General features: G+C 39.6%; 1 protein-coding gene across 2 annotated transcripts in view; it reads left to right on the top strand.

The window, feature by feature from the left end:
• Positions 1–23,429, top strand: part of INTS9 (integrator complex subunit 9) — a 109,850-nt gene that overhangs the window by 65,687 nt on the left and 20,734 nt on the right. For both annotated transcript variants that reach the window (XM_082657415.1, XM_082657414.1), the window contains exons 8-12: positions 366–500; positions 13,097–13,208; positions 15,663–15,843; positions 19,688–19,748; positions 22,927–23,098. In XM_082657415.1, the coding sequence (XP_082513541.1) occupies positions 366–500; positions 13,097–13,208; positions 15,663–15,843; positions 19,688–19,748; positions 22,927–23,098 (661 nt within the window). The remainder of the gene's footprint in view (positions 1–365; positions 501–13,096; positions 13,209–15,662; positions 15,844–19,687; positions 19,749–22,926; positions 23,099–23,429) is intronic.

The following is a 23,429-nucleotide window of genomic DNA, read 5'->3' as shown; positions in this document are numbered from 1 at the left end:
ACAGAACAACCAAGATATTAGTTCCTAACCTGAAAAGGGAAGGAAAAAAAGAAGAAGAAAACCGAAGTATTTGTCTCTTCGGTCTGTTTCATAATATAGCATCTCTGCCTTTTAATGAGTGAGGCCTAGTTGCCTGGTGCCATGTGGATAGACTGAATCTCTCAGAGATGTGACAAGTAAAGACTGTCAGATGTGTCTCCCAAATGGTCTCCATCATCTTTCTGTTTTACTTTAAACTTTCTGGTTCACTTGAAAATAGTTTCTAAGTGGAGAAGAATGTTTCTGTTATTTTTCCCTGCGAACTTATCTGGCATGACTGTACTGCTGAATGCTCATCACACATTCTTATTGTGGTTCTTTTCTAGGAACTTTTTGGTGCAGTCCAGGTGACTCCTTTAAGCTCTGGCTATGCCCTTGGAAGCTCCAACTGGATTATCCAATCCCATTATGAGAAAGTGTCTTACGTCTCTGGATCCTCCTTGCTTACCACACACCCCCAGGTAATTCTAAATTCTCTTTTAACAGCTCAGCTTTTTGGTTATTTACCCTAAATTCAGAATGTGTCCAAAGTACCATCAGCTGTTTTTAAATCTTCCTAATTTCAGTTTCTACAAACACTGTTTTTTTTTTGTTTTGTTTTGTTTTTTTGCGGTACGCGGGCCTCTCACTGTTGTGGCCTCTCCCATTGCGGAGCACAGGCTCCGGACACGCAGGCTCAGAGGCCATGGTTCATGGGCCCAGCCGCTCCGCGGCATGTGGGATCTTCCCGGACCAGGGCACGAGCCCATGTTCCCTGCATCGGCAGGCGGACTCTCAACCACTGCGCCACCAGGGAAGCCCAAACACTCTTTTTTGTATTGTGGTAAGAACACTTAACATAAGATATACCCTCATAATAAATGTGTAACTGTACAATACATGATTGTTGACTGTAAGTGCGACGTTGTATAGCAGATCTGTAGAGCTTACTCATCTTGCTTTCCTGAGACTTTATGTCCTCCTCTTTATCAGAGTTAGAATATTCGTGTCCATAGTTCCTCTGTAAGATCCTGCTGCCTTTAGGTCACCTCTAGGATTTAGAGATTTCCCAACACTTCCAATAACCAGAGCCTGATGAGTGTAACAGAGTTGATCACTTGTTTACTCAATAAATATTAATTACTTAATATTTACTAAGGGCCTACTATGTGTCAAGCGCTCACCTAGGTATTAGAGATTCAGTGGTGACCCACAGACAAAGCCCCTTCTCATGAATCTGCCTTTGTTGATGTATAGAGAGAGAATGGTGTGCTGAAAATAAATGAGCAACGTAATTCCAGATTCTGACACAAGTACTGAAAACAACAAAGCAGAGTTATATATAGAATGATGGAGACTAGTTTAAATTGGATGGTCAGAGGAAGCTTCTAGGGACAGTCTCATTGGAACTGAGACCTGGAGAAATGAGGTATGTAAAGCTGTGGACAAAGCACCACAGGGACATGGCAGATGAAGGGCTCCTAACACCAGAACAAGCTGGGCATGTCTGCAGAGCAGAGGAGACCATTGTGATTGCAGCATACTAAGTATGATCAGGACATGTCCAAGAGGTTAGCAGACACCAGGCCATGTAGGACTTTGTAGGCCATGATGAGAAATTTGGATTTTATTTGAATGTATAGACTGAAGCTATTGGAAAGTTTTAGGTAGTCATTCATTATCAGTCACATTGGCAAGCACCTAAGTGCATAAATATTGTTATAAATGTTAGTTATTCCATTTTAGGTATTTGTAAAGAATTTATTGTTCATTTCATAGATCCTGGTTCTTTCCATGTTTGTAAAGGATGGCAAGGGAGATTAGATATTGTTAGTTAGACATTGTTAGTTAGCCGGTGGATGGGTGGATGGATGGATAGATAGATAACTTGGGGGGAGCCCATGTCCCATTTTAATATAGGAAAAAGAATGACTGCTGTAAGTCCAGAACAGTAGGATTCTTCTGAGCTGCCACTCTGCATTGTTTTTGTACCTTTTTTATAATCAAGTTTCATTTCAAGGTCTAGAGGGAACAAGTGGCTATTTTTTTCTATAGCTAGCAGAATTCTTGGCCTTTCCCGCTTATTGAAATCAAAAGCCCATCAATGTCATCCTAATCTGCTTCATTGAAACAAATTTTTTATTGGCAGCTTCTATCATTCCTGATATATTCTCCCATAAAAGACAGAAAGATTACTTGGCTGCCAACTCTTCCAATTTGTCCTGCCTTTGCAATACTATTGATGTAATTTCCAGTAAATTATACTTACAAGGTCTGTAAATTTAAAGGGAAAATAAGGTCTTGAAAGTAATGAGCAGCATACCTAAGTAATTAATTTTAATTTCTAGCTGGCAACCACTATTGTATGTTAAAAAGAAAGTAAATTAGATTTTCTTTTACCCAGATAATTGGATTCTATATTGAATCAGCAGGGATAAGGAAAGGTTTGGTTTGAAAAAACTTGATACTTTACTTCAGAGGTCAGCACACCACCTGTTCTGGTAAATAATGTTTTGTTGGAATACCGTCACACCCATTTGCTTCATGGGTTGTTTGTGGCTGATTACACCCTATCGTGGCAGTTATACTTTTCGACTTTATAGAAAAGGGCCAATCACCGATCGGCTTTAGTAATGGAACCCCATGACCTAGGAAGAATGTGGCAGCCAGCTATACTGATCTAATAAGCATATGGAAATGAGGCTTTGGATTAAGCCTGTAACAGTAAGAATGGAAATGTAAGTTAAAGAAACATTGGCAGATCTTTAATTCAACAAACATTTCTTGAATAACCACTGTCTTCGGGGAAGGAAAAATACAAGTCAAAGATCTTATGCCTGGACGACACTGAGAATGATTATAATGACACTAATCCAGTTGACAAGGAGGAGTTGGCGGGGGTGGGGAGGCGGCTGCGGTCATTAGTTTCTGAAGGGGGTGGTGTGTGTGATGAATAGGAATTAGAACATTGGACAGATGGAAATGCAGAGCTGGAAGCTGGATTTGAAGGCAAGCCTGGAGACAAATTGGAGAGCCATCAGATTTTTTTAAATATATAACATGCTGAGGATTAAAGACTGAGCTGTGCGAAACAGTGGAAGGAAGAAAAATGGTCTTGAATAAGAATGTTTGGAGAATTGAGGCCAAAAAAAGTACAGCATCCCAAATGGGAAAGGAAGAGAACTAGCCTTTACTGAGCACACCGTCTCAGTATTAATTTCTTAAATCGATCTAATATTCAGCAACCATGGTGATTTCTCATAGTAATTCTGATATTTATCTGTTGATGGTAGTATCTGCAAAGAAGTAAGAGTTTTGTCACTAAGCTTCCAATCCTTGTATCTTTTCTTTTTCCCATCTTGTAACTAAGCTCTCTAGTTCCATGTTAAACAGAAGTGATGATAGCAGCATCATTGTTTTATATCTGATTTTAAAGGGAATGCTTTCCTAGTCTCTTCATTAAATATGATGCTTACATGTCTTTATTTGTCAGGTTAAGGAGTTTCTCCTCTGTTCCTAATTTTCTGATTTTTTAAAACCAGATATAGGTGTTATTTTTATCAAATACTTTTTCTGAGTCTGTGAGTTAATCATGTGATTTCTTTCATTGAGTCCATTAATGTAGTGAATTGTAATGTTAACTTTTCTCGCATGTAACCATCCTTGCATTCCTGGGATAAATCTTACTTGATCATATAATTTATTCTTTTCAAAATACCTTCCTGGAATCATTTGGTCAGTATTTTATTGAAGTTTATAATCTGTATCCATAAGTGAAAAATGGACCCATACATTATTTTCTTGTACTATCTTCATTCGTTTTTGGAATCAAGGTACATTAGTCTCATCAGATGATTTGGGCACCTTTCCCTCTTTATCTGATGGCCAGAAATTTACAAGATAGGGATTATCTTCTCTTGAAAGTCAGATTCCCCATAAAATTGTCTAAGTGTGGGATTACCATTTTAATTTTTTCATAGCTATTGAATTATATTTTCTGGGTCAAAGTTATGCCAGTTTTGCAGAAATTTGTCCATTTTTCCTAGGTTTTCAAAAATCATACACATGGAATTATATGTGTACAATTTATATTTTAAACTTTTGTGGAATTCTATTTTCATTCTAAATTTTTTTCATTATGTCTTTTTTTTCCCCCCTTGTTCAGACTTGCCAGAGGTTTGCCTAGATTACTGATTTTCTTCAAAGAAAAATTTTTGCTTTCAGTGGTTTTTGTTGTATTTCTATTCTCTGTTCTGCCCTTTATTATTTCCTTCCTTGGGTGTACCTTGCTGCATTTCTTTTAATACTTAGCTCATTTGTTTCAGTCTTTCTTTGCTCTCCAATAAGTATACTTAAAGCTGTCAGTTTCTCTCAGTATCATTTAACTGTTAAATGTTGATAAGAAGTGCTTTGTCATTCATATCTAAGCATATCATAATTTCCTTCTTAATGTTCCTGATTTAAATAACCAAAGGTTATTTTATAGTATACTTTTGTTTGTTTCTAGTCTATCCCAGTATGGTTAGACTTAGCGTTAGACAAGACTTTTGTCATGTTATACTTACATTTCAGGATTCTTCTCTAATTTTCTTTTACATTATAATAAGAGTATACTGATTCTTTGAAATTTGTTTGGCTTACTTTGAAACACAATCCTTTTTGGTAAATGTTCAACATATGTTGGAAAAGACTGTGTATTCCGTGCTGAGTGAAAATTTCTTCTGTATGTATTTATTCATTTGAGTCTGTTGTGTTTTTAAGTCTCCTATCTTTCCTTAGCTACCAGTTTCTGAAAAGGATGTGTTATTTGTTGATGTATCTATTTCTCCTTACAGTTTTACTGATTATTGCTTTTTATATTTTTAAGCTGTATACTCAGGAGTATATATGTTCATGTGATCATTGTGTCTTATTGATCAATTATTCCTTCTATCAGGATGTTTTCTTTTTTTCTCTATCAAAACCACATTAAAAACCAGGAGACTTTTTCCCCTTCCATACTTGCCTGCTAGTGTTTTTCATCCCTTTTTTTTTTTTCCACTCTTTCTGTGTCTTTTCTACTGAATCCCTTGTAGACAACATAGTAAGGGAATTTTTTTTTTTTTCCTTTTTCAATCTAGAGAGTCTCTTTGATTAGTGAAACCGTTTATGTTTCTTATAATCACTATTGTATTGGGGGCTTATTTTTGCCATCTTCATGTTTTTTTGTTTACTTCATTCTTTTCCCCATGTTTTCTTGCCTTCTTTTAGAAGTCTAAATTTCCTTCTGCAAGTTTGAAGACATATATATCTTTTAACTTTTTATTTTATATTGCAGTAGAGTTGATTTAACGATGTTGTATCAGTTTCAGGTGGACAGCAAAGTGATTCAGTTATATGTATACATGTATCTATTCTTCTTCAAATTCTTTTCCCATTTAGGTTGTTACATAATATTGAGTAGAGTTCCTTGTGCTATACAGTAGATTCTTGTTAGCTATCCATATATATTTTATTTTTATTCTTCCGGGTTATTCCTTCATTTGTCCTTCCTGTGAGTATCTTATCACTGTCTGTATCTCTCCCTCCAGAGCCACACCTTCCTCTTGTCCCTCCCATCTTTTTCCTCTTCCTTCCTCCCTCCCACCTTCCCCCCCGCCCACCATTGTCAGTAGTGTCCAGAAATTTAGTCTCATGTTATTTAAAATATACGTAGGGTGGTGAATATATTGCATATTTAGACAACAGTGAACTTTGTTCATTTTTTCTTTCTTCCCAACCTTATTTCCCATAAATCTCATAAGCCTTCGAGATTTACTCTTCTTTTTTCAAGAATACTTGAGAAATGTTCACCAAGAGGTAAACCTTATGAGGCCATGAACCACTAAGAACATCTTAGTAGATGGGTGGTGGCTATCAGGAAGAATGAGGCTAGAGATGTATTGAGAGCAGGAAACTTCTCTCCATTTGGGAACTTCTGCCTTAGAACAGTGGTTCTTAACATTTTGTGGGTCATGGACCCACAAGCCTGGTGGTAAGAATTTGATGAGAACTTTTTTTTTTTTAATCTGCACACCTACACAAGGTTTTACATTTATTTTCTGGAGACTGTGAGTTTATAGAGCTCAGAAGCCCATTGTTATTCATCAGGTTAAGAATCCCTGACTTAGAACTTTGGAAAGAATCTTCTTTTTTGTAAGAAGTAAATTTTTTTTAATTAATTGAGAATTTCTACGCAGTCAATTCCCTGAAGCTTCTGATGTTCACAGTGGGAATTCCTTCTTGCCCTTGGGGTTGGAGGAGGCTGGTAGCTGGCATGAGAGAATGTTTCCTTCTACCCCACACTGCCCATATTTACTCTGTCTCCCCTTCCTATCCTTCTCCCTTTGGAGTTCAGGGAGATGCTCCTCCTGGTTTGTTTTCCTGAGGTCTTAAAGACTTTGGCAGTAATAAATGTAGATTCTTCCCTTAAATCTAAAGAAAATATCTTAAATTTGGAGTCCTTGAATCAGGTTTTTAGAGCTCAGGCAGTTGCTTGGGTTGTTTTGCTCTGTTTTTTTTTTTTTATATTTTTCTTCTTCCCTCTGAATTCCCCAAATGTTTTGTTATTGTTTATGCAATTCTTTAATCTAGATGCTCTGCAGTAAAAGGTTTTTTTGTCTTTTTGGTTTTTCTACTGTATTTTATTTTATTGTAATAAATCAGTGACTTGCTCCAAATCTTCATGTGGATGTACATGTTAGCATTTTTCAGCCAGTCCTTAGTCTTCTGATGGAAATATCTGTAGGCTGCTACTTCTTGCTCCAGACCTGGCTTCATGGGGATCTTACAGTCAATCAGGTTCAGTCCTTGGGAATTTTCTAGGAGTGTCAGAGTTACCCTGGTACAGAACTGGGGGGTTAAAATCACATGGTTACCCTCATGCACAGAGCAGAGCTGGGGATGAAGGTCAGCACAAAGACATTGTCCCGCATCCACAAAACTCATGTTAATATAGGTGGTTGAGGCTTCCTTTGCTCCCCTGGTAACCTGGTCCCCATGGAACACCTGGGCTTCAATTCTGCAGTCCCTTCTGTAGCATCAGAGCCCACTGCGTGAGAGCCAGGCCGGGGCTGAGTGTTGACCCGTCAAGAGGGGGCAACCTGAAAACTATCACTTCTCTGGGCCTCAGTTACTCTACGGAGACCAGATGACTGACATTCTTCAGCATCACATCTCTGTACAGCTAGCTGTCCCTGGGATATGTCCACGAAGGGCCCACTCTTCCTGGGTAAAGGACACAGCCATGTCCCCGAAATGTTATTTAGGAAAAATATCTGGGACAAACCACAGCATACAGTCCCTTCCTCAGCTGCCAGGGCTGTGGGCAGGAAGCTTGTTCCTGTCCATGGGTGCAGCCCCAAGTTGTCCCAAAGCCTCGGCCTCCTCAGGTTGGTCCTGAGGAAGCAAAGCTCTGTCCTCACTGGCAACGTAGTACCAACCAGTAAAAGTTAAACTTGATATATTTGGGGGCAGGAGCGGTGAGGAAGCTGAGCTGCACACGGTTTGTGGTTGGTTTGGAGAATGGGGCTTAGTAAGCAGATCCCATGAGGCGAGGGGGGAGAGACTGAACAACTTGCTGGACTCCTGTCTGTTTCTTTCCACACTTGCTGTTTTGTTTCTTCTCTGGCAGACAGCTTCTCTCTGCAGAGTATTTCCTTCTCTCAAAAGTAATATATGCTACTTACGTGCATTCACTTGTTTATTCATTCCTTCCTTCCGTCATCTAGTCTGTTGTATTTCCTAAACCCCTGCTTTGGGCACTGAAATGTGCTAGGCTGTAAGGGGAACATAGATGGGTAGGTGCCGGATTTACACAAGTTACCATAGAGAAAGAAGATGAGTGCCACAGGACTTTTCTCCAGGGTACAAGTGATTGATCCTTTCAGATCAGAAATCCAGTGAAGTACCATGGGATTCAGAAGTAGGGTGCACCCCTTCCTGTTGGGGATTAGGAGACCTCTTGGAAGAGTGGGCTTTTAATTGGCCATAGAAGGCTGGGTATGATGTGCTTCATGATTCCAAATATACTTCCTACTTCCTGTCATCAAAGAAGCATAGGTCATTGGGTCATTAACTTTTTCACGGATTCCTCCTTTTCTGCCTTTAAGCAAATCAGAGGGGTTTTAATATGGAAAAAGGCTTTCAGAAGACTGTCTCATCACCTGCTGCCGTAGCCTCTCTCTTAACCATGATGAGATTTCTCCTGTTCACCTTGTTCAACTTGGTCTGTGAACATTACTTTCTCATCTTTTACCTCCTGGATTTATTTCACATCTCTAGCTCAACAGTGATCAGTTTCTGGTCAAACTTAACTTTTTCCGTTTTCCACAGCATCTCACAGCTGCACCATTCATCAGTCTCTTGTTGACATTCCTTTTAGTCTAGGCTTCTGTAGCAATCTTTTTGTTGTTGTTGTATTCCTCTTCTTGCTCTACCTGATCTTTTGCCATATTACAGGGTGAATGCACCATAAACTTAACCTTTCCCAAACCCCTGAGTTTTACAGGTAGGAAGCTCTTCACTGCATCTTGTACTTCTCTTGTCTTTGCCCCTCTCCCACGTTCCTTACAGTGTCCCTCCAGCCTTGGCCCTAGACCCACTTCTCTTTTCCTCACTCCAAATGAACTGACATTTCTGTTACGTACTTTGATGAAGGTACCTAGCAGATCTCCATATACATCACATGCCACTGTTTTATCTTTAAGCTCAGATTAAATCATTTCCCTACCCTCAGAACACCTGCAGCTTGCCGATGCTGGACTTATTATTGCCTCCTTATTCTTTTAAATCGCTGCATCTGAATTTCCCTTTGACTGCATTTCTGACTTCAGATTTTGGAGCATGTTAAAGTCTGCTTTCTCCCTTGTCCTGTATATTCAATCCATTCCCCAAAGTCTGTTAATTGTTTTGTATGATGTGTAGATCTGCTTCTTCCAGCTCCTCAAATGCCATGAAGTTGTAATTTTTTTCCCTTTATGTCTGTCTGGGCTGCCTTCAAAGTGTTCTCCGTCTGTTTGGTCTCACTCCCCTTCCTTCAGCTATTGTCTGTGTTTATTGTTTAAAAATGTCATCCTCCGGCTTGAGACCATTGACTCCTTATTGCCTAGCCTATCAGTCTTCACAATTCTGACCTTTTAGGCCCTTAACCAATAATACTTTCTCTCTTTTTCCTAATTTCTTTTCTCAAATAAATCCGTTTGGCATCTACAGGCTGCCTTCCCCTGCCCTCTGCCTTCCCTGGCCCTCCTCCCGCTGTTGACACGCTTATCTCATGTTCCTGACTTGTAGTGCCTGTTTCCTAGCATGGAATGTTCTCACTTTGCTTACCAGAATGCATGTTCTTTTCATGTGTTCATTTATTCAGTGAATGTTTATTTACTGTTTGCTGTGTGCCAGGCATCTTGCCAGGAAGTAAGGATACAAAGTCCTTGCTCTCAGGGAGCTTCATAGTCCCATGGGGGACACAGACAGGTAAACAGGCGATTACAATTCAGTGTGGTTGGTGCTGGGATAGTGAGTCTTGGAGGCCATGAGGGCACATGTAGGAGGGACGTCTTGGTGTGGGGGGTTTGGGGGAGAGGGGTGTCACTCAGCCATTCCAAAGTCCGCCTGAAATTGAGTCTTAAGTTCCTTAGCCAAAGAGAGAAAGAAAACTAGAACCAAAACTTCATCTGCCAAAAAACCATATACAAGTAACCTCCCCTGGCCTAGTGCAGCCGTCTAGTCTGCATTCGTCCTGGCACTTAGATACTCAGTGCAGACTCAAGAAATTTGAATTACATTTTTTATGGCTTTTGGGAAAATCCTCCTTTTTGATTATACATACTTGTTTTCTCTTCAACTCGGTCATAAGCTTCTAGGGCCTAGAAACTGGATCTCCTTTTTCTCATGCCCTGTGCAAAGTGTCCAGTAAAAATTAATCAGCAGAGGGGACTTCCCTGTGGCACAGTGGTTAAGAATCCACCTGCCAATGCAGGGGACACGGGTTCAATCCCTTGTCTGGGAAGATCCCACATGCCGTGGAGCAGCTAAGCCCGTGTGCCATAACTACTGAGCCTGCACTCTAGAGCCCACGAGCCACAACTACTGAAGCCCATGCACTCTAGGGCCCGAGTGCCACAACTACTGAGCCCACATGCTGCAACTACTGAAGCCTGCACGCCCTAGAGCCCACGTGCCACAACTACTGAAGCCCATGCGCTCTAGGGCCCAAGTGCCGCAACTGCTGAGCCCACATGCTGCAACTACTGAAGCCTGCACGCCCTAGAGCCCACGCACAACTACTGAAGCCCGTGCCCTCTAGGGCCTGAGTGCCGCAACTATGAGCCCACATGCTGCAACTACTAAAGCCTGCGTGCCTAGAGTCCTGCTCCACAGCAAGAGGAGCCTCAGTGAGAAGCCCGCATGCTGTAACTTAGAGAAAGCCATGCACAGCAACAAAGACCCAACACAGCTAAAAAAAATTTTTTAATTAAAAAATACATATATGTATAAAAAAATTAATCAGCAGAGGGACCAGCACAAAGACCACAGCATCCTTGGACCTAGGCTTTTTCAAAATTTTATTCCACAAGTTTGATTGTGACTGTCAACTTTGTAAGGTATTTTTATTTGATTCTTGGACACAGTGGAATTTTCTGTTTTTGTGTGTTTAAACAAAATGTTCCCACTTCAGGCACTCAGCGAGTGACCACTGACACCAGTAATATATGCATTTGCTCTTTGGTGGTGAAATGGAGATGGTGGTGGTGTCAGCTTGGTTTGGAGAGAGTCACTAAAAGCCTTTTAAGACTACTTTTTTTATAGTAGCCCTGGGAATCCACAAGAAATGTCTCCCAAGTTTTAGGGCTAAAACTATGAACATCTAGTCTGACTTGATCATGAAGTATCTCAGTGTCCAGCTCGGTGGTAGTCATGTTGTAGTACTGCCTTTGTTTTTTATTATGGGCATTTAATTTTCAAAGGAAGGCAGTGGTAATGGCTGAGGTTCAGAGATGATAATGTTTTCAGTGCCAGAGTTTTCTCCCCACTGAGTCTTTGTTTAGATCAGTAGTCCTTAATTAACCTTTTGGGGGTCATGGCCCCAAATGACAACCTAATTAAATCTGTGGAAAAATGTATACAGGCACACGGAATTGTGTGTACCATTTCAGGAGGTTCCTAGGCCCTCTGAACCCCCCCATCAGCCCTGTGAATCATTAGTGGCTTGTTCTAATAAGATTCTTATAAAATTGTGCTTTTAAGCTGAATATGCTATCCAGTGAAGCTCGGTCCTTTTGGTCACCGTTCCAGTTTCCTTCTGCTTGGTGTGTGCACACAATGAACGTTCCCAGGCTCATTACACATCAGCTGCTATAAACCTCTGTACTTTACTTCTCCTTTCCTCCTTCTCTGGAAACAATGAACGTATGTGTGTGTGTGTGTGTGTTGGAGAAGTGCAAATAGGTAGGTTAGTTCTGCCTGAGAAGAAAAGCTCTTACACGCAGTGTTATGTATCTGTGCAAATAGGAATTAGAAGCTACTCATTGTAATTGTCACAACTGTACTTCTCCTTTATTCGTGTGAAAGAAGTATTTTTCAGGTTATAAAGCAACTTATATAACCACACTCATGTTATTTTAAAAAATAATGAAGCCCATATATCCTTGTGTATATAAAATGCTAAAGGATGATACATCAAAAGGCATGTATACTCAGAGATAGCAATGCAGATGGTAGATGTTTGCTGCACTGCTATTTGAAATTTGCGGGGGGGATGTCTGGGTGGAACAGAAAGAAGAGGGATAAGGCTTCTCAGTAAACGGTGTTTCTGGCTTTTTTCTTATGTTCTGGTGAGTATGTTAAATGAAACTGAGGAAAAGATGCATTACAAAGTGAAAACATTGATGAGCTCTCCAGCATCTCAATCCATGGGCCTTCGTTTTTTTCCCTTTCTATTCCTCTTATTAAGTACTTTTTAAATTTTTAAAAATTTTTTTACAATTTTTAAAGGTTACTTTCTATTTACAGTTATTGCAAAATATTGGCTATATTCCCCATGTTGTACAATACATCCTTACATGGGCCTTCATTTTTGTTTCCAATTTTAATCCTGATTTATTTGGAAAAAGTAATTAGTATTTTTTTGTAATGCTCTGAAAACAAAGTTAAATTCAAAAATAAATCCTCCTAAGGACCACACAATAGTACACCATAGGACTTCATAGTCTACGGGAAGATCATGTGTATTAGTACATGAGACTCTCAGAAGCCACTGAAGGGAGATGGGTCAAGAAATAGGCCCATTCTATAAGAAACCCAGCTCGGAGGCTTGGCTGAGGTCCAGTGCTGGTAATGGAATTGAAGGAGGCTTTACATTTCTGGTTCCTAATCCAGTGTCCTCCTTTGCTCCTCTGCCACTGACTCTTAGGGAAACGCACCCCAGCTCTTTGAGTCCCAACTTCGGTATTTTCAAAATGTACCCTATTTCATGTACTTGGCAGAGCTGTTTTGAGAACCAAATTGTATAGTGCAGTGGTTCTCAAGGCATGATCCCCAGACCGGCAACAGGACCATCTCCTGGGAGCTTGTTAGAAATGCAGATTTTCAGGCCCTCCTCAAACCTGAATCGGAAGCTCTGGGGGTGGGGCCCAGTGATCCACCTCCAGGTGATTCTGATGCACGCTCAAGTTTGAGGGCCACCAACGATGTGTGTGAGATAGCCTTTTGAAAAGAGCAAAGCATTATAGAAATATAAGATAATGTGCTTATTTTTCATTGAGGTAAAATTTATGTATAGTGAAACCCAAAGTTCTTAAATGCACAATTCATGAATTTTCATATCATGTCATCACCATACCAAACAAGACATAGAACTATCACCCCATAAAGTTCCCTCCCATGGGTCCCCATCCCCCTTGGGCAACCGCTGTTCAGTGATAGACTTTTCATTAGAGGAGGTGAGATGATTTGATGATGAGTTGGACATGGAAAGAGCAATAACTGTATTCTCCTTTACTACTTATATCTAACCTTTTCTTTTTTAAATTACTAATCATAGTTCTCTGTGGTTTTTCAGCCCATGGACCAAGCTTCTCTCAAAAACAGCGATGTTCTCATTCTGACAGGCCTTACCCAGATTCCCACTGCAAACCCAGACAGCATGGTGGGAGAGTTCTGCAGCAACCTGTGTATGTATCCAATGCAAATCTTAAACAAGATAAAATGTTTTACATTTATTTTTTGGTACCTTGATTCTGTGGTATTTTTTGTCCCTTTCCTTCACATTCACACCCTCTGATGCCCCCTGCTACGGCCTTTCCCCCCATTTATTCCCACCCTTTCTGCTCATCCTTCAAAGCCTACTGTTGTCAACAAAAGCAATTCTTAAGCAACTTAAATCTGAAAGCACAATAGTGTTTATAACGGTAAATTAGAATTTTTAGCACTTTATACAACAAATGCTCAACATTTCGCCCACTTGATTTATGTAGAAACTCTTATTCTTCTTGTTTTCTGGTGGGATTTGGGAGTGGGTCAGGGGTGCTTATAGGGTAAGCAAAGTTAAAGAAGGAAAGAATCATATCTTTGCTTTGCAAATAATAACACAGAAAAGACTGTTGATACTTTGAATTCACAACAGTGATACAGGTGAAACAGTTGTATTTTTTTCCCCACTATTTGGTTGGTATGATTTTTTTCTTCTTTTGGGGGAAGACTGAATTGAGAGACTTGTTGGGTATTTGCTACCTGGAAGAAATGTATGTTTCTTTGGATATAATTGTCCGTAAAATCTAGAAATGCTGCATTTCTTTTAGAAATGTGTAGGTTGCGTATTGTCTTAGCTTAGGCTACTGTAACAAAATACCTTAGTATAAGCTTTAAGCAACACTAATTTCTCATAGTTCTGGAGGCTAGGAAGTCAGAAGGTTGCCAGCATGGCTGGGTTCTGGTGAGGGACCCTCTTTCTGGCTTGCAGACGGCAGCCTTCCTGCTGTGTCCTCACTGGTGAAGAAAAGCTGTTCTGGTGCCTCTTCCTCTTCCTCTTCTTATAAGTGTGCTAATCCCATCATGGGGGCTCCACCCTAATGGCCTAATGGCCTCATCTAGATGTGGGTACCTCCCAAAGGTTCCCCCTCCTAATACCTAATTGGGGGTAAGGGCTTCAATACATGAACTTTAGGAGACACAAACCTTCACTCCAAAACTGTTGCCAAAGAGGAGTTAATACGCTCAGGCCCTCCATCCCTGGCAACTCTGGGGGAAAGAAGTGGTTGTCATCTAATATTTACATGGAAGGCACTATCCTTTGAAATTTCACTTGCCCTTGCCAATAATCCTAGTCTTTTTTTGTTCTTTGCTGATTTTAAGACAAAGGTAGTTTATTCTTAGCTTGGAAAAAGTATCAGACTGGTCTCAAATAGAATCTTTGATTTGTATGTTTGTGTATAATCCAGAATCATGGACTCAAAGAACTTCAGGTCTTAAAGGAACTTTACATCTAATCCACTGTTTCTCAAAGTGGGGTCCACTAACCACCTGCCTCAACATCAGTGAGGCCACTTCTCAAAAATGCAAATTTTGAGGCCCCACCACAGACCTAGTAAGAGAGACCCATAGAAAAGTTGCATTTTTAACATGTTCTGGCAGTTTCCATGCAAAATAAAGCTTGAAAACCACTGATCTAGTTCACTCCTCTCATCAGCGATGAGGAAGCTGAGGCCCAGGAGGTTACAGTGGCCTAACTAAGGTCCCATAGCTTGTGACTGAGGCGGGTCTAGAGCCAGGCCTCTTGAGCGCTGATGGTTATCTGGTCTTTTCCGTGGTTCCATACTCTAGTAATAGCAAGTCGGCCAGTATTCCAGGCACAGCATCCAGGAGAACCTGGATGTCAGAGTTGGGAACATGTAGGAGAAGGATAAAAGTCATCAGAGACTTCAAGTTCTGTACCCAAACGGCTGCTTGTTTCAGTCTATGTTGGAAACTGAACAAAAAACAAACTTAAGAGATCTTTGGCCTTTTTTTAGCCAATTATAGCTTCTAATATGATTTTACCGTAAGTTGCAATTCCTCATTTGATAACTTATTTTAAGTATTTAAAGTATAGAGGATTTTCTTATAGCCAAAACATTAATGAAAGAAAATGCTACTAAAATGAGTCAAACAGAAAAACTTGGCCTGTTTCCTTATAGGTCATTCAGCAGTGGTCAGAGGCTGAAGAGAGACAAATCCAACAGAGCTTTGAGCAGGAGCTAAAAAGAGAAGGAGCTTGGAGGGTCTGTCCTGAAGCTCATCTGCCATTGGGAACCTTGACAACCCAGACCCCTAACTGCACACCCTGTTCCCAGGCACTGAGACACTGGTTAAAAACTCAGCTGATCATCAGTCAGCCTCTGGATCCTCCCACTCCGGTGCTAGTCTTCAAAAGAAGTAAATTGTTATACATACGAAGTGAATTAGAGGAACAGATGTAGGAAATGAGAGAAATGCAAATATTATTTTTAAAGTTCTGTTCTCCCTGTGTTAAACTGTTCTTTTGATACTACTTTTTTTCCCCCTCTGGCTTCAACCTTTCTTTTCTTTGTTTTTTTTTTTTAATTGAAGTATAGTTGATTTACAATGTTGTGTGGCTTCAACCTTTCTAGCACTGACAGTCCGGAACGGAGGAAACGTGTTGGTCCCCTGCTACCCTTCTGGAGTGATCTATGACCTTCTGGAATGCCTGTATCAGTACATTGACTCTGCCGGCCTCTCCAGCATTCCTTTCTACTTCATCTCCCCGGTGGCTAACAGTTCACTCGAGTTTTCCCAGATTTTTGCCGAGTGGTATGTCTCTGTTCTTCCTGTGATTCAGTACATTCAAGCAGTAAGAAAAGAAAAATGTTCTTAATTTTAATTTAAAAAGAAATAGAAGTAATCCTATATTTTTCTCATATTACTATGAAACCTTCATTTTGTTGTTTTTCCCTGTCTGTGATGTGAAGATTATATTAATGAAAGCCAAATCTGTGATATTGCCAGGGTTTAGAGGAATTGTTATTAAGAAGGGAAGGAGGGAAGGTGGGAGAGCGAAGACGTAACTTAGCCAGCACTTTGAAAATCAGTAACAAAACTATTATACACTTACCTTCTCACATGCTACCCGCTATCTATTACAAAAGCTAAAAGCTAAAAAAAGTTCAAAGCCCAAGCTCATGTTGTCTAAATTTATAATACCAAATCTGATAGGAAAAACTAGCTTATTTTTTCATTTCAATAGTATATTTGGCAAAATCAAGTTTTACTACAACAGGAAATTGTTTGATCAAATCCTAGGATGGGTAAATTATTGAACAATATGAAGTGGGTGAACCTTTTTAGGATTATTTAGATGGATATTTGAATCCAACTCGCCTGGCCAAAAAAAGTCAGGGGTAGGAAGAAATAGAGCAACTTAACTTTTACAGTGGATCCAGTAGTGCCTTAGGATGGGACTGTGACGTACATATATATAGGGTGTGCTTAATCCCGTTTAGTGGTGTGATAGCCTAATAGACACAGTATTCTACGAAGCTTCTACTTTAAAAGGAATTTTTGGGCTTCCATAGTGGCGCAGTGGTTGAGAGTCCGCCTGCCGATGCAGGGGACACGGGTTCGTGCCCCGGTCCGGGAAGATCCCACATGCCACGGAGCGGCTGGGCCCATGAGCCATGGCCGCTGGGCCTGCGCGTCCGGAGCCTGTGCTCCGCAATGGGAGAGGCCACAACAGTGAGAGGCCCGCATACCACAAAAAAAATAATAATAATAATAATTTGTACATCGTTCTGTACCACATACGTCATTTGTACAACATATCCCAGCATTATGGTGTGCACCCTCCCCTCCCCACCTTTTTAAATACAGTTTTTTTCTCTCCATTTTAGTTGTGGTGAAGGTCCTTTTTTTCTGTTTTTAGATCCAGGCAGGCTTCTCCATCCCATGTGCATATTATTCATGTTTGTCCATAGGACTTTTCGTTGTTATTTATATTTGACTTATTGTTAGTGACTAATAATAAAAATTCACTTTTATTGGTAGCCATTGAATTTTATCCTTTGCTTAGAGTTTTTTCTCCCCCAACACAGGAAGATAATCTTGAATAAGTGGTAGTCCACCCTAAAGATGACTTGCACATTTAATCAGCATGTTCTGAATTTCTTCATCCAGATCCTCAGTTAAAAATATTGAAAACTACAAGCTCCTGGGCAAGCCCTTGTGGGCCCCTGTGGATGGTGTCCTAGCCGGGTGTGTGCCCTTCAAGTGCACTCTTGACCCATTACATGCTTTTCTTATTGTCAAAATGTCTGATTGGGTAGAATTCAGGACTGCTAAAATAAGAGTAGGTTGTTTTTGAATTTTTATTTTTTGATATTTGTTTTTAATATGTGTGTAATACATGTTTACTATAGAAAAAGATAACAAGTTAACAGAGAACAGTAAAAAAAACTGAACCCGTGATCCCACTGTCCAGAAATAATATCACTGTTAGAATCTGATGTATTTCTTCTTTCTATATAGGGATCGTGCTGCATATTTAATTGTGAATCCTGCCTTTAAATTTTTTAATACTAGATTAGAGCATTATAAAATCTTTGAGACCATAATTATTGCTTGACTGCATTATTACATCATTAATCATCATTTATATGTAGTATAATTTACTTAACTATTGTCTGAAGGGGTGGACAGGCTTTTCCCAATTTTTTTCCTTTTAGTGATAAATTTTCAATTAATATCATTCTGTGTATATATGACTACATCTTTTGCTTTGGGTTAGTTACTAAAAATAAGATTACTGGAACAAAGGGTATAAATAGCTTTTAATGTTCATTATACAAATCTAAACTGCTTTCCAGAAAAATTTTTATGTCATCTGTAAATTGTTCCTTTTTTGCCCATTTACTTATCAGAGGTGTTGTACTTTTATCTATTTATTTGAACTCTATATATGTATTAAAGATCCTAACACTTTGTTATATCTGCAGACATTGTTTCCCATTGTGATACTTTTTTTCAATTTCGTCTTTGATTTTGTTTTTTGAATAATAATTTGTTACTTTAGTGAATAATTTTAGGCACAGAAAAGTTGCAGAGATAATACAGAAACTCCCATATACCTTCCACTCAGTTTCCCCCCAATGTTAACATCTTACATGGCCATGCGTTCTGTACCAAAACTAAGAAATTAACATGAGCACTCTATTATTAACTGAACTCCAGTCTTTATTCAAATTGCACCAGTTTTTTCACTAATGCTTGTTTCCTATTCCAGGATCCAATCCAGGGTACCACATTGCATTTAGCTCTTTGATTTTTTTGACAGAAGTATTTTAGTTTTACAGCTTTATGTATTGATGCTAAGTGATATAGCATATTATCCTTTGCAACAATCGAAATTAAACTTTTAAGCTAAGAACTTTTGTCTCTCCTCCTGAGTTTGAAATAAAGACAGTACTGTTGTCTGTTTAGATATTATTAATAAGCAACCCTTCAAAAGTATCTTGTTCCCATATGTACAACTTCTTCCAAAAAGGATATAAAGTAATGTTTTTGAAATCGAGTTAAACTAAAGAAGGAAAAATTAGATAATTGTATTAATGAAGTTCAGACAAAATCCAAGCCCCAGAGTTCTGAATTATTCTGCCAAAAGTAACATCTATTAGAATTGTTGAAATGCTTTAGTTCTATTTTGATAGAATTCTTAGAAGCAGGCTTTAACAAACATAATCACTACATATATTTTTTCCAACTTTTAAAAATGTCAGAGCTACAGAACACCCACGTACTTTGATTTAACGATTGTTAACCTTTTGCCACATTTGCTTTTCCAGAAATCTCCATATTTTAAATGTCATACCTGGCTAGAGAAAAACACAGACTACCTAAAACATTCACAGTGTCTAGATTAAGATAGAGTTACTGGAGAGATTTATTATTCTCCAGTTTGAGTTACCAATTCTGCTATTAATGAAATGGTGCATGTATAAAATAGAAAAGCTATGTCTCAAAAAAAAAAAGTGTATCACTTTCTCCTCAAAATTGATCACAACTAGGGAATTCCTTGGCGGTCCAGTGATTAGGGCTCTGTGCTTCCACTGCAGCGGGCACAGGTTCGATCCCTGGTTGGGGAACTCAGATCCTGCAAGCTGCGAGGTACAGCCAAAAAAAAAAAAATTTTTTTTTGATCACAACTAAATACAATACGGTATCTTAGATTAGATCCTGGAACAGAAAAAGAACATTAGTGGAAAAATTGGTGAAAGCTGAGTAAAGTCTAGAGTTTAGTTAACTGTAAAGTACTAATGTTTATTTCTTAGTTTAACAAACATAGTGGGATACCAGCTAAAAGGTACATGGGAACTCTGTACTGTCTTTGCAACTTTTCTGTAAATCTAAAAGTACTTCAAAATAAGAAGCTTATTTTTAAAGAAAAAAATGTATTGAGGAATTTCAAAGGTTAAAACTGTGCTCACAAGTGACTTACGTCCTGATTACGCTATAAATGCTGGTGTTTTATTCACAGTGAGATACACTGACAGGAAAATTTCAAATGAACTTCGGTATTAAGTATTTGCGCTGCTACCACTAGGTGGCGACAGATGCCACTGTACGCCCTTGCCTAACCTGCTGATCTGTTTTTCCTCCTCAAAAGGCTTTGTCACAACAAACAGACTAAGGTGTATCTCCCAGAACCGCCTTTTCCTCATGCAGAGGTAAGAAAATGGAATCACTGGGTCCGAGCAAGAACAAAATGTAGATAAATAGATATGGGTGGATATAGCAGGTCATTAGCTTTTAAAAATCTGAAGGTAGTTTGATATAGCCCTTTGTTTCCCTTGTAAGATGGCAGTGAAGTACTCTGACTCAAGATTCGTTACTTTCTCTTCTTCTTAACACATTATATTACCAGTATGTTATTCAGTTAATAGCCTACCTCTGTTTCATTGACCGAGTGAGGAATTTTATTCTACTTTTTTGCATAAATGATTTACTTATTGCCAAAGTCTTCTTTTTGTTTGGTTATGTCTGTCATTGGTATAAATTTTTAATGATGAAAATAAGAACATTGCAGTTTAGAAAACAGAAAAATTCCCCCTTCCTCACAGAACCAGTGAGTGATTTTATGTGGCTGTGTGTGCTCAATTTTGTTTCTACTGCTTTTTTTTTTCACCCAGTGCTGGCTGTATCATGGACATTTATCTGTGCACCTCACTGTTATTATTGCTACCTAATATTCCGTAGCATATCATGTGAACATACTATAGTGTACTTAACCATTCCCTTCCTATTGGACAATAGCGTTACTCCCAGTTTTTTGTTATGTTTTTTGAAAAGGATGTGTAAATTGGTATAACCACTTTAGGAAACTGACAGTAAAGTTGAACCTAGGACTGTGACATCCTCTGTGCTTCAGCTGTTTCGTTCCCAAAGTCTGTACTGAACAGAAATGCAGGTGTGTCACCCAGAGATCTGCACAGAAATCTTCATAGCCCTCTTGGTGATAGTGCTGAAATGTACCCAAATGTCCATCAACGGGTGAATGAATTTTGTGGTCTATTCACACCTTACATCAAAGAGGATGAAGGGACTCCGATTATATGCAACAATGTAGATAAATTTCACAAACATAATGTTAGTGAATAAAGCCAGATATGAAAGAGTAGATATGGTGTGATTTTATTTATATAAAAGTTCAGACACACAGAAAACTTATCTGTGATATTAAAAGCCAGGAGAATGGTTATCCTGGAGGTAGCAGTGGGGGCAGGAAGGGGACAAAGGGGGATTTCTGAGGAGCTGGTAATGCTGTTTATTGATGTGCATATGGGAACGTGGAAGTTTTCAGTTTGTAAAAATTCCATCAAGTTAGGGATGTCTGTGCAGGTACTTATGCATAGGGATTTTGTTGACTTATTTGCTATGCAGTTAACTATTTGGCTCAAGAAAATTGCAGCAGTTGTCCTGCTGATTATTTTAAATCTGACTACTGTTTTCCTACTCCAAAGAACAGGTCTCTCATGAACCAGAATGTCAAGTGGAAGGTTTTGAGGAAGTTATTTGCAGTCCTCATACTCTCTTACAGCAGCCAAGATTTTTGCAAGCTCTGTCATTACTACAGTGAAATTCAGGCTAGATATCTCGTGTCAGAAAATTAAGTGTAGCAAAACATTAAGTGTAGCAAAACACTGAAAGTCTATTTGCCTCTTCCCTAATAACAATTAGCCTTTCTTCAGAACGTGTTCTCTAAGGGTGTTACCGTGTTCTTACCCACAAGTATGTCATGGATGACCTTTGTCCCATTTACAGTTAAGAATGTGAAAAGACCATAGGTGCATGATCAGGGTTCCTGAAATGCACTTGTCAATATTAGGGCGTGCTGGAGTTGATAATCGGTATTATGTGACCAGTGCCCATGAGAAAATACAGTTCTGCCCTTAGTACTGATTTAAAAAATTGCTTCACAGAATTCCTACCCTACAGCTTCATTGCCTATACAGTTTGGACCTTAAATCAGCACAAAGGTAATTCTGGATGGTCAAAAAGGTAGTAAGTCCGCTGGAAAAGTAGATCTGATTGGCAAAAAAAAAAAATCTCAGTTTGCCTTAAAAAGTGACTTAATTTATGTGCAAAGACCTGCTGCTCTTCTTAGAATCCCATTCATCTCCTTGACATCTGTGGATACAGTAGAACTAGTCCTTTAGTCAGCCATTCACCTGTTTAACTGGGGCAAGTAATGATTTTGGCCAGGTGGGTTATACAAAGAATGTCAGTTTTATTTGTATATAACTTGGAAGGGAAGTGGGAATGCAGTGATGGTTGCATCTTTACTATTCATATCCCATCCAAGCATGTGACACCTAATTAAGATCTCCAGGGTAGTCTTGCTAATGAAAGCAGTCTCTCTGAATTAAAGATTAAAACTTCAAGATGAAGAGAGTCAGCTTCCATTTGTGGGCGGCCCCATTCTGGCCACATCCTCACAGTTGGGGTGACTACAGTGGGCCTGGAGTTGTTGGCTGGGCTCCCTTCGTAGGCGTTATGCGTGGCTACAGGATTGAGCTGGGTCACAGACCAATTCTTTACCCATTAGACAGCATCTCAGGGCACTACTAGTTGATATTTAGGGTCTCTGAAGTATGGGTGTTTGCCATCTTTTTGTTGCTAGAGTGGGGCAGTGGGGGCAGGGCTGAGGCAGCAGGAAGAACTTCTGAGCAGTGCCACAGGATGCCATCTGTGGTTGTAACTGTATATGGCGTTGCCTTGGGTCGGGCCTGGCGTTAGGAGAGTAGTTCCCAGTGTTGTGCTAGAAGGAAGACCTTTTTGGTTCAAAACATTCACTTTTGAGACAGGTTTGAGACTGTGTGTGGCCTGCTTCTTACTATAGCTCTCTGTCGCGAGGACATCACATCTCCCGCATTGCTGAAAGCCAGTTTGTTCTTGTGTTTATTAAGTCCCCTGCCCCTCGCCACAGTAACTTAACACAGCTGTACCGTCTCAAGAGGCAGTCCTGTGCTGGTAAACAGTTTTTCCTGTGTGAAGTGTTTATTGTTGACAGAGCTCGGTGATGCACAGAGTTTGGGAAACTTGTACTTCAAACAGTAACTAATATTGGGGACTTTGGGGCCTGGAGCTTGGAGTGTCAGGAAGCTTTAAAGGAAGGGTTAGACAGAATCAGGCCATAACACCTGAAAAGAAGTTTCCATTAAGTTTGGTGATTTTACCGAAAGGTCCCATCTTTTGAGAAGGTCACATTGTAGGTAAAAAATGTGGACCTTTGGCTAATATTAATAGCGTTATCTTGTATTTTTAATTTGTTCACTCTCCCATGCTGTGGTTCTTCCTTCCTGGGTAGGCTAACATCTCTTCATGTGCTTTTGACACGTATTCTAGCTCATTCAGACCAACAAGCTGAAGCACTACCCCAGCATCCATGGAGACTTCAGCAACGACTTCAGACAGCCGTGTGTGGTTTTCACTGGACACCCTTCCCTCCGATTCGGGGACGTGGTCCATTTCATGGAGCTCTGGGGAAAATCTAGTCTCAACACTGTCATATTCACAGGTAAATAAACCAACAAAACAAAACCCTGCCCTTCCCACTGTGACCATCCCTGCATAACCTGGTAGGATGTACCTACCAGGTAGAGACACTGGGAAGAATTTGACAGTAAGTTATAAGATATAAATATGATCCCTATTCTGTTGTAAATACCAAAGGATAAAGCAACTGGAAGGGAAAGGGTAAGAACAAAGCAAAATGTCCTGTTAGATCACTGTGCACTGGACAGAGCTTTCATATCTGTTTTTGTAGATTTTCACCGAGACAGATTTCTGGTCTAGAACTACTTTGGATAGGATTTTGTAAGCTGTTCAAGAACGGCAGGAATTCTAAT

The sequence above is a fragment of the Grampus griseus genome, assembly GCF_964374135.1.
Source record: "Grampus griseus genome assembly, chromosome: 6".
Classification (NCBI taxonomy): domain Eukaryota; kingdom Metazoa; phylum Chordata; class Mammalia; order Artiodactyla; family Delphinidae; genus Grampus; species Grampus griseus.
The sequence above is the reverse complement of the archived record's forward strand: the minus strand, read 5'-3'. Positions and strand labels throughout refer to the sequence as shown.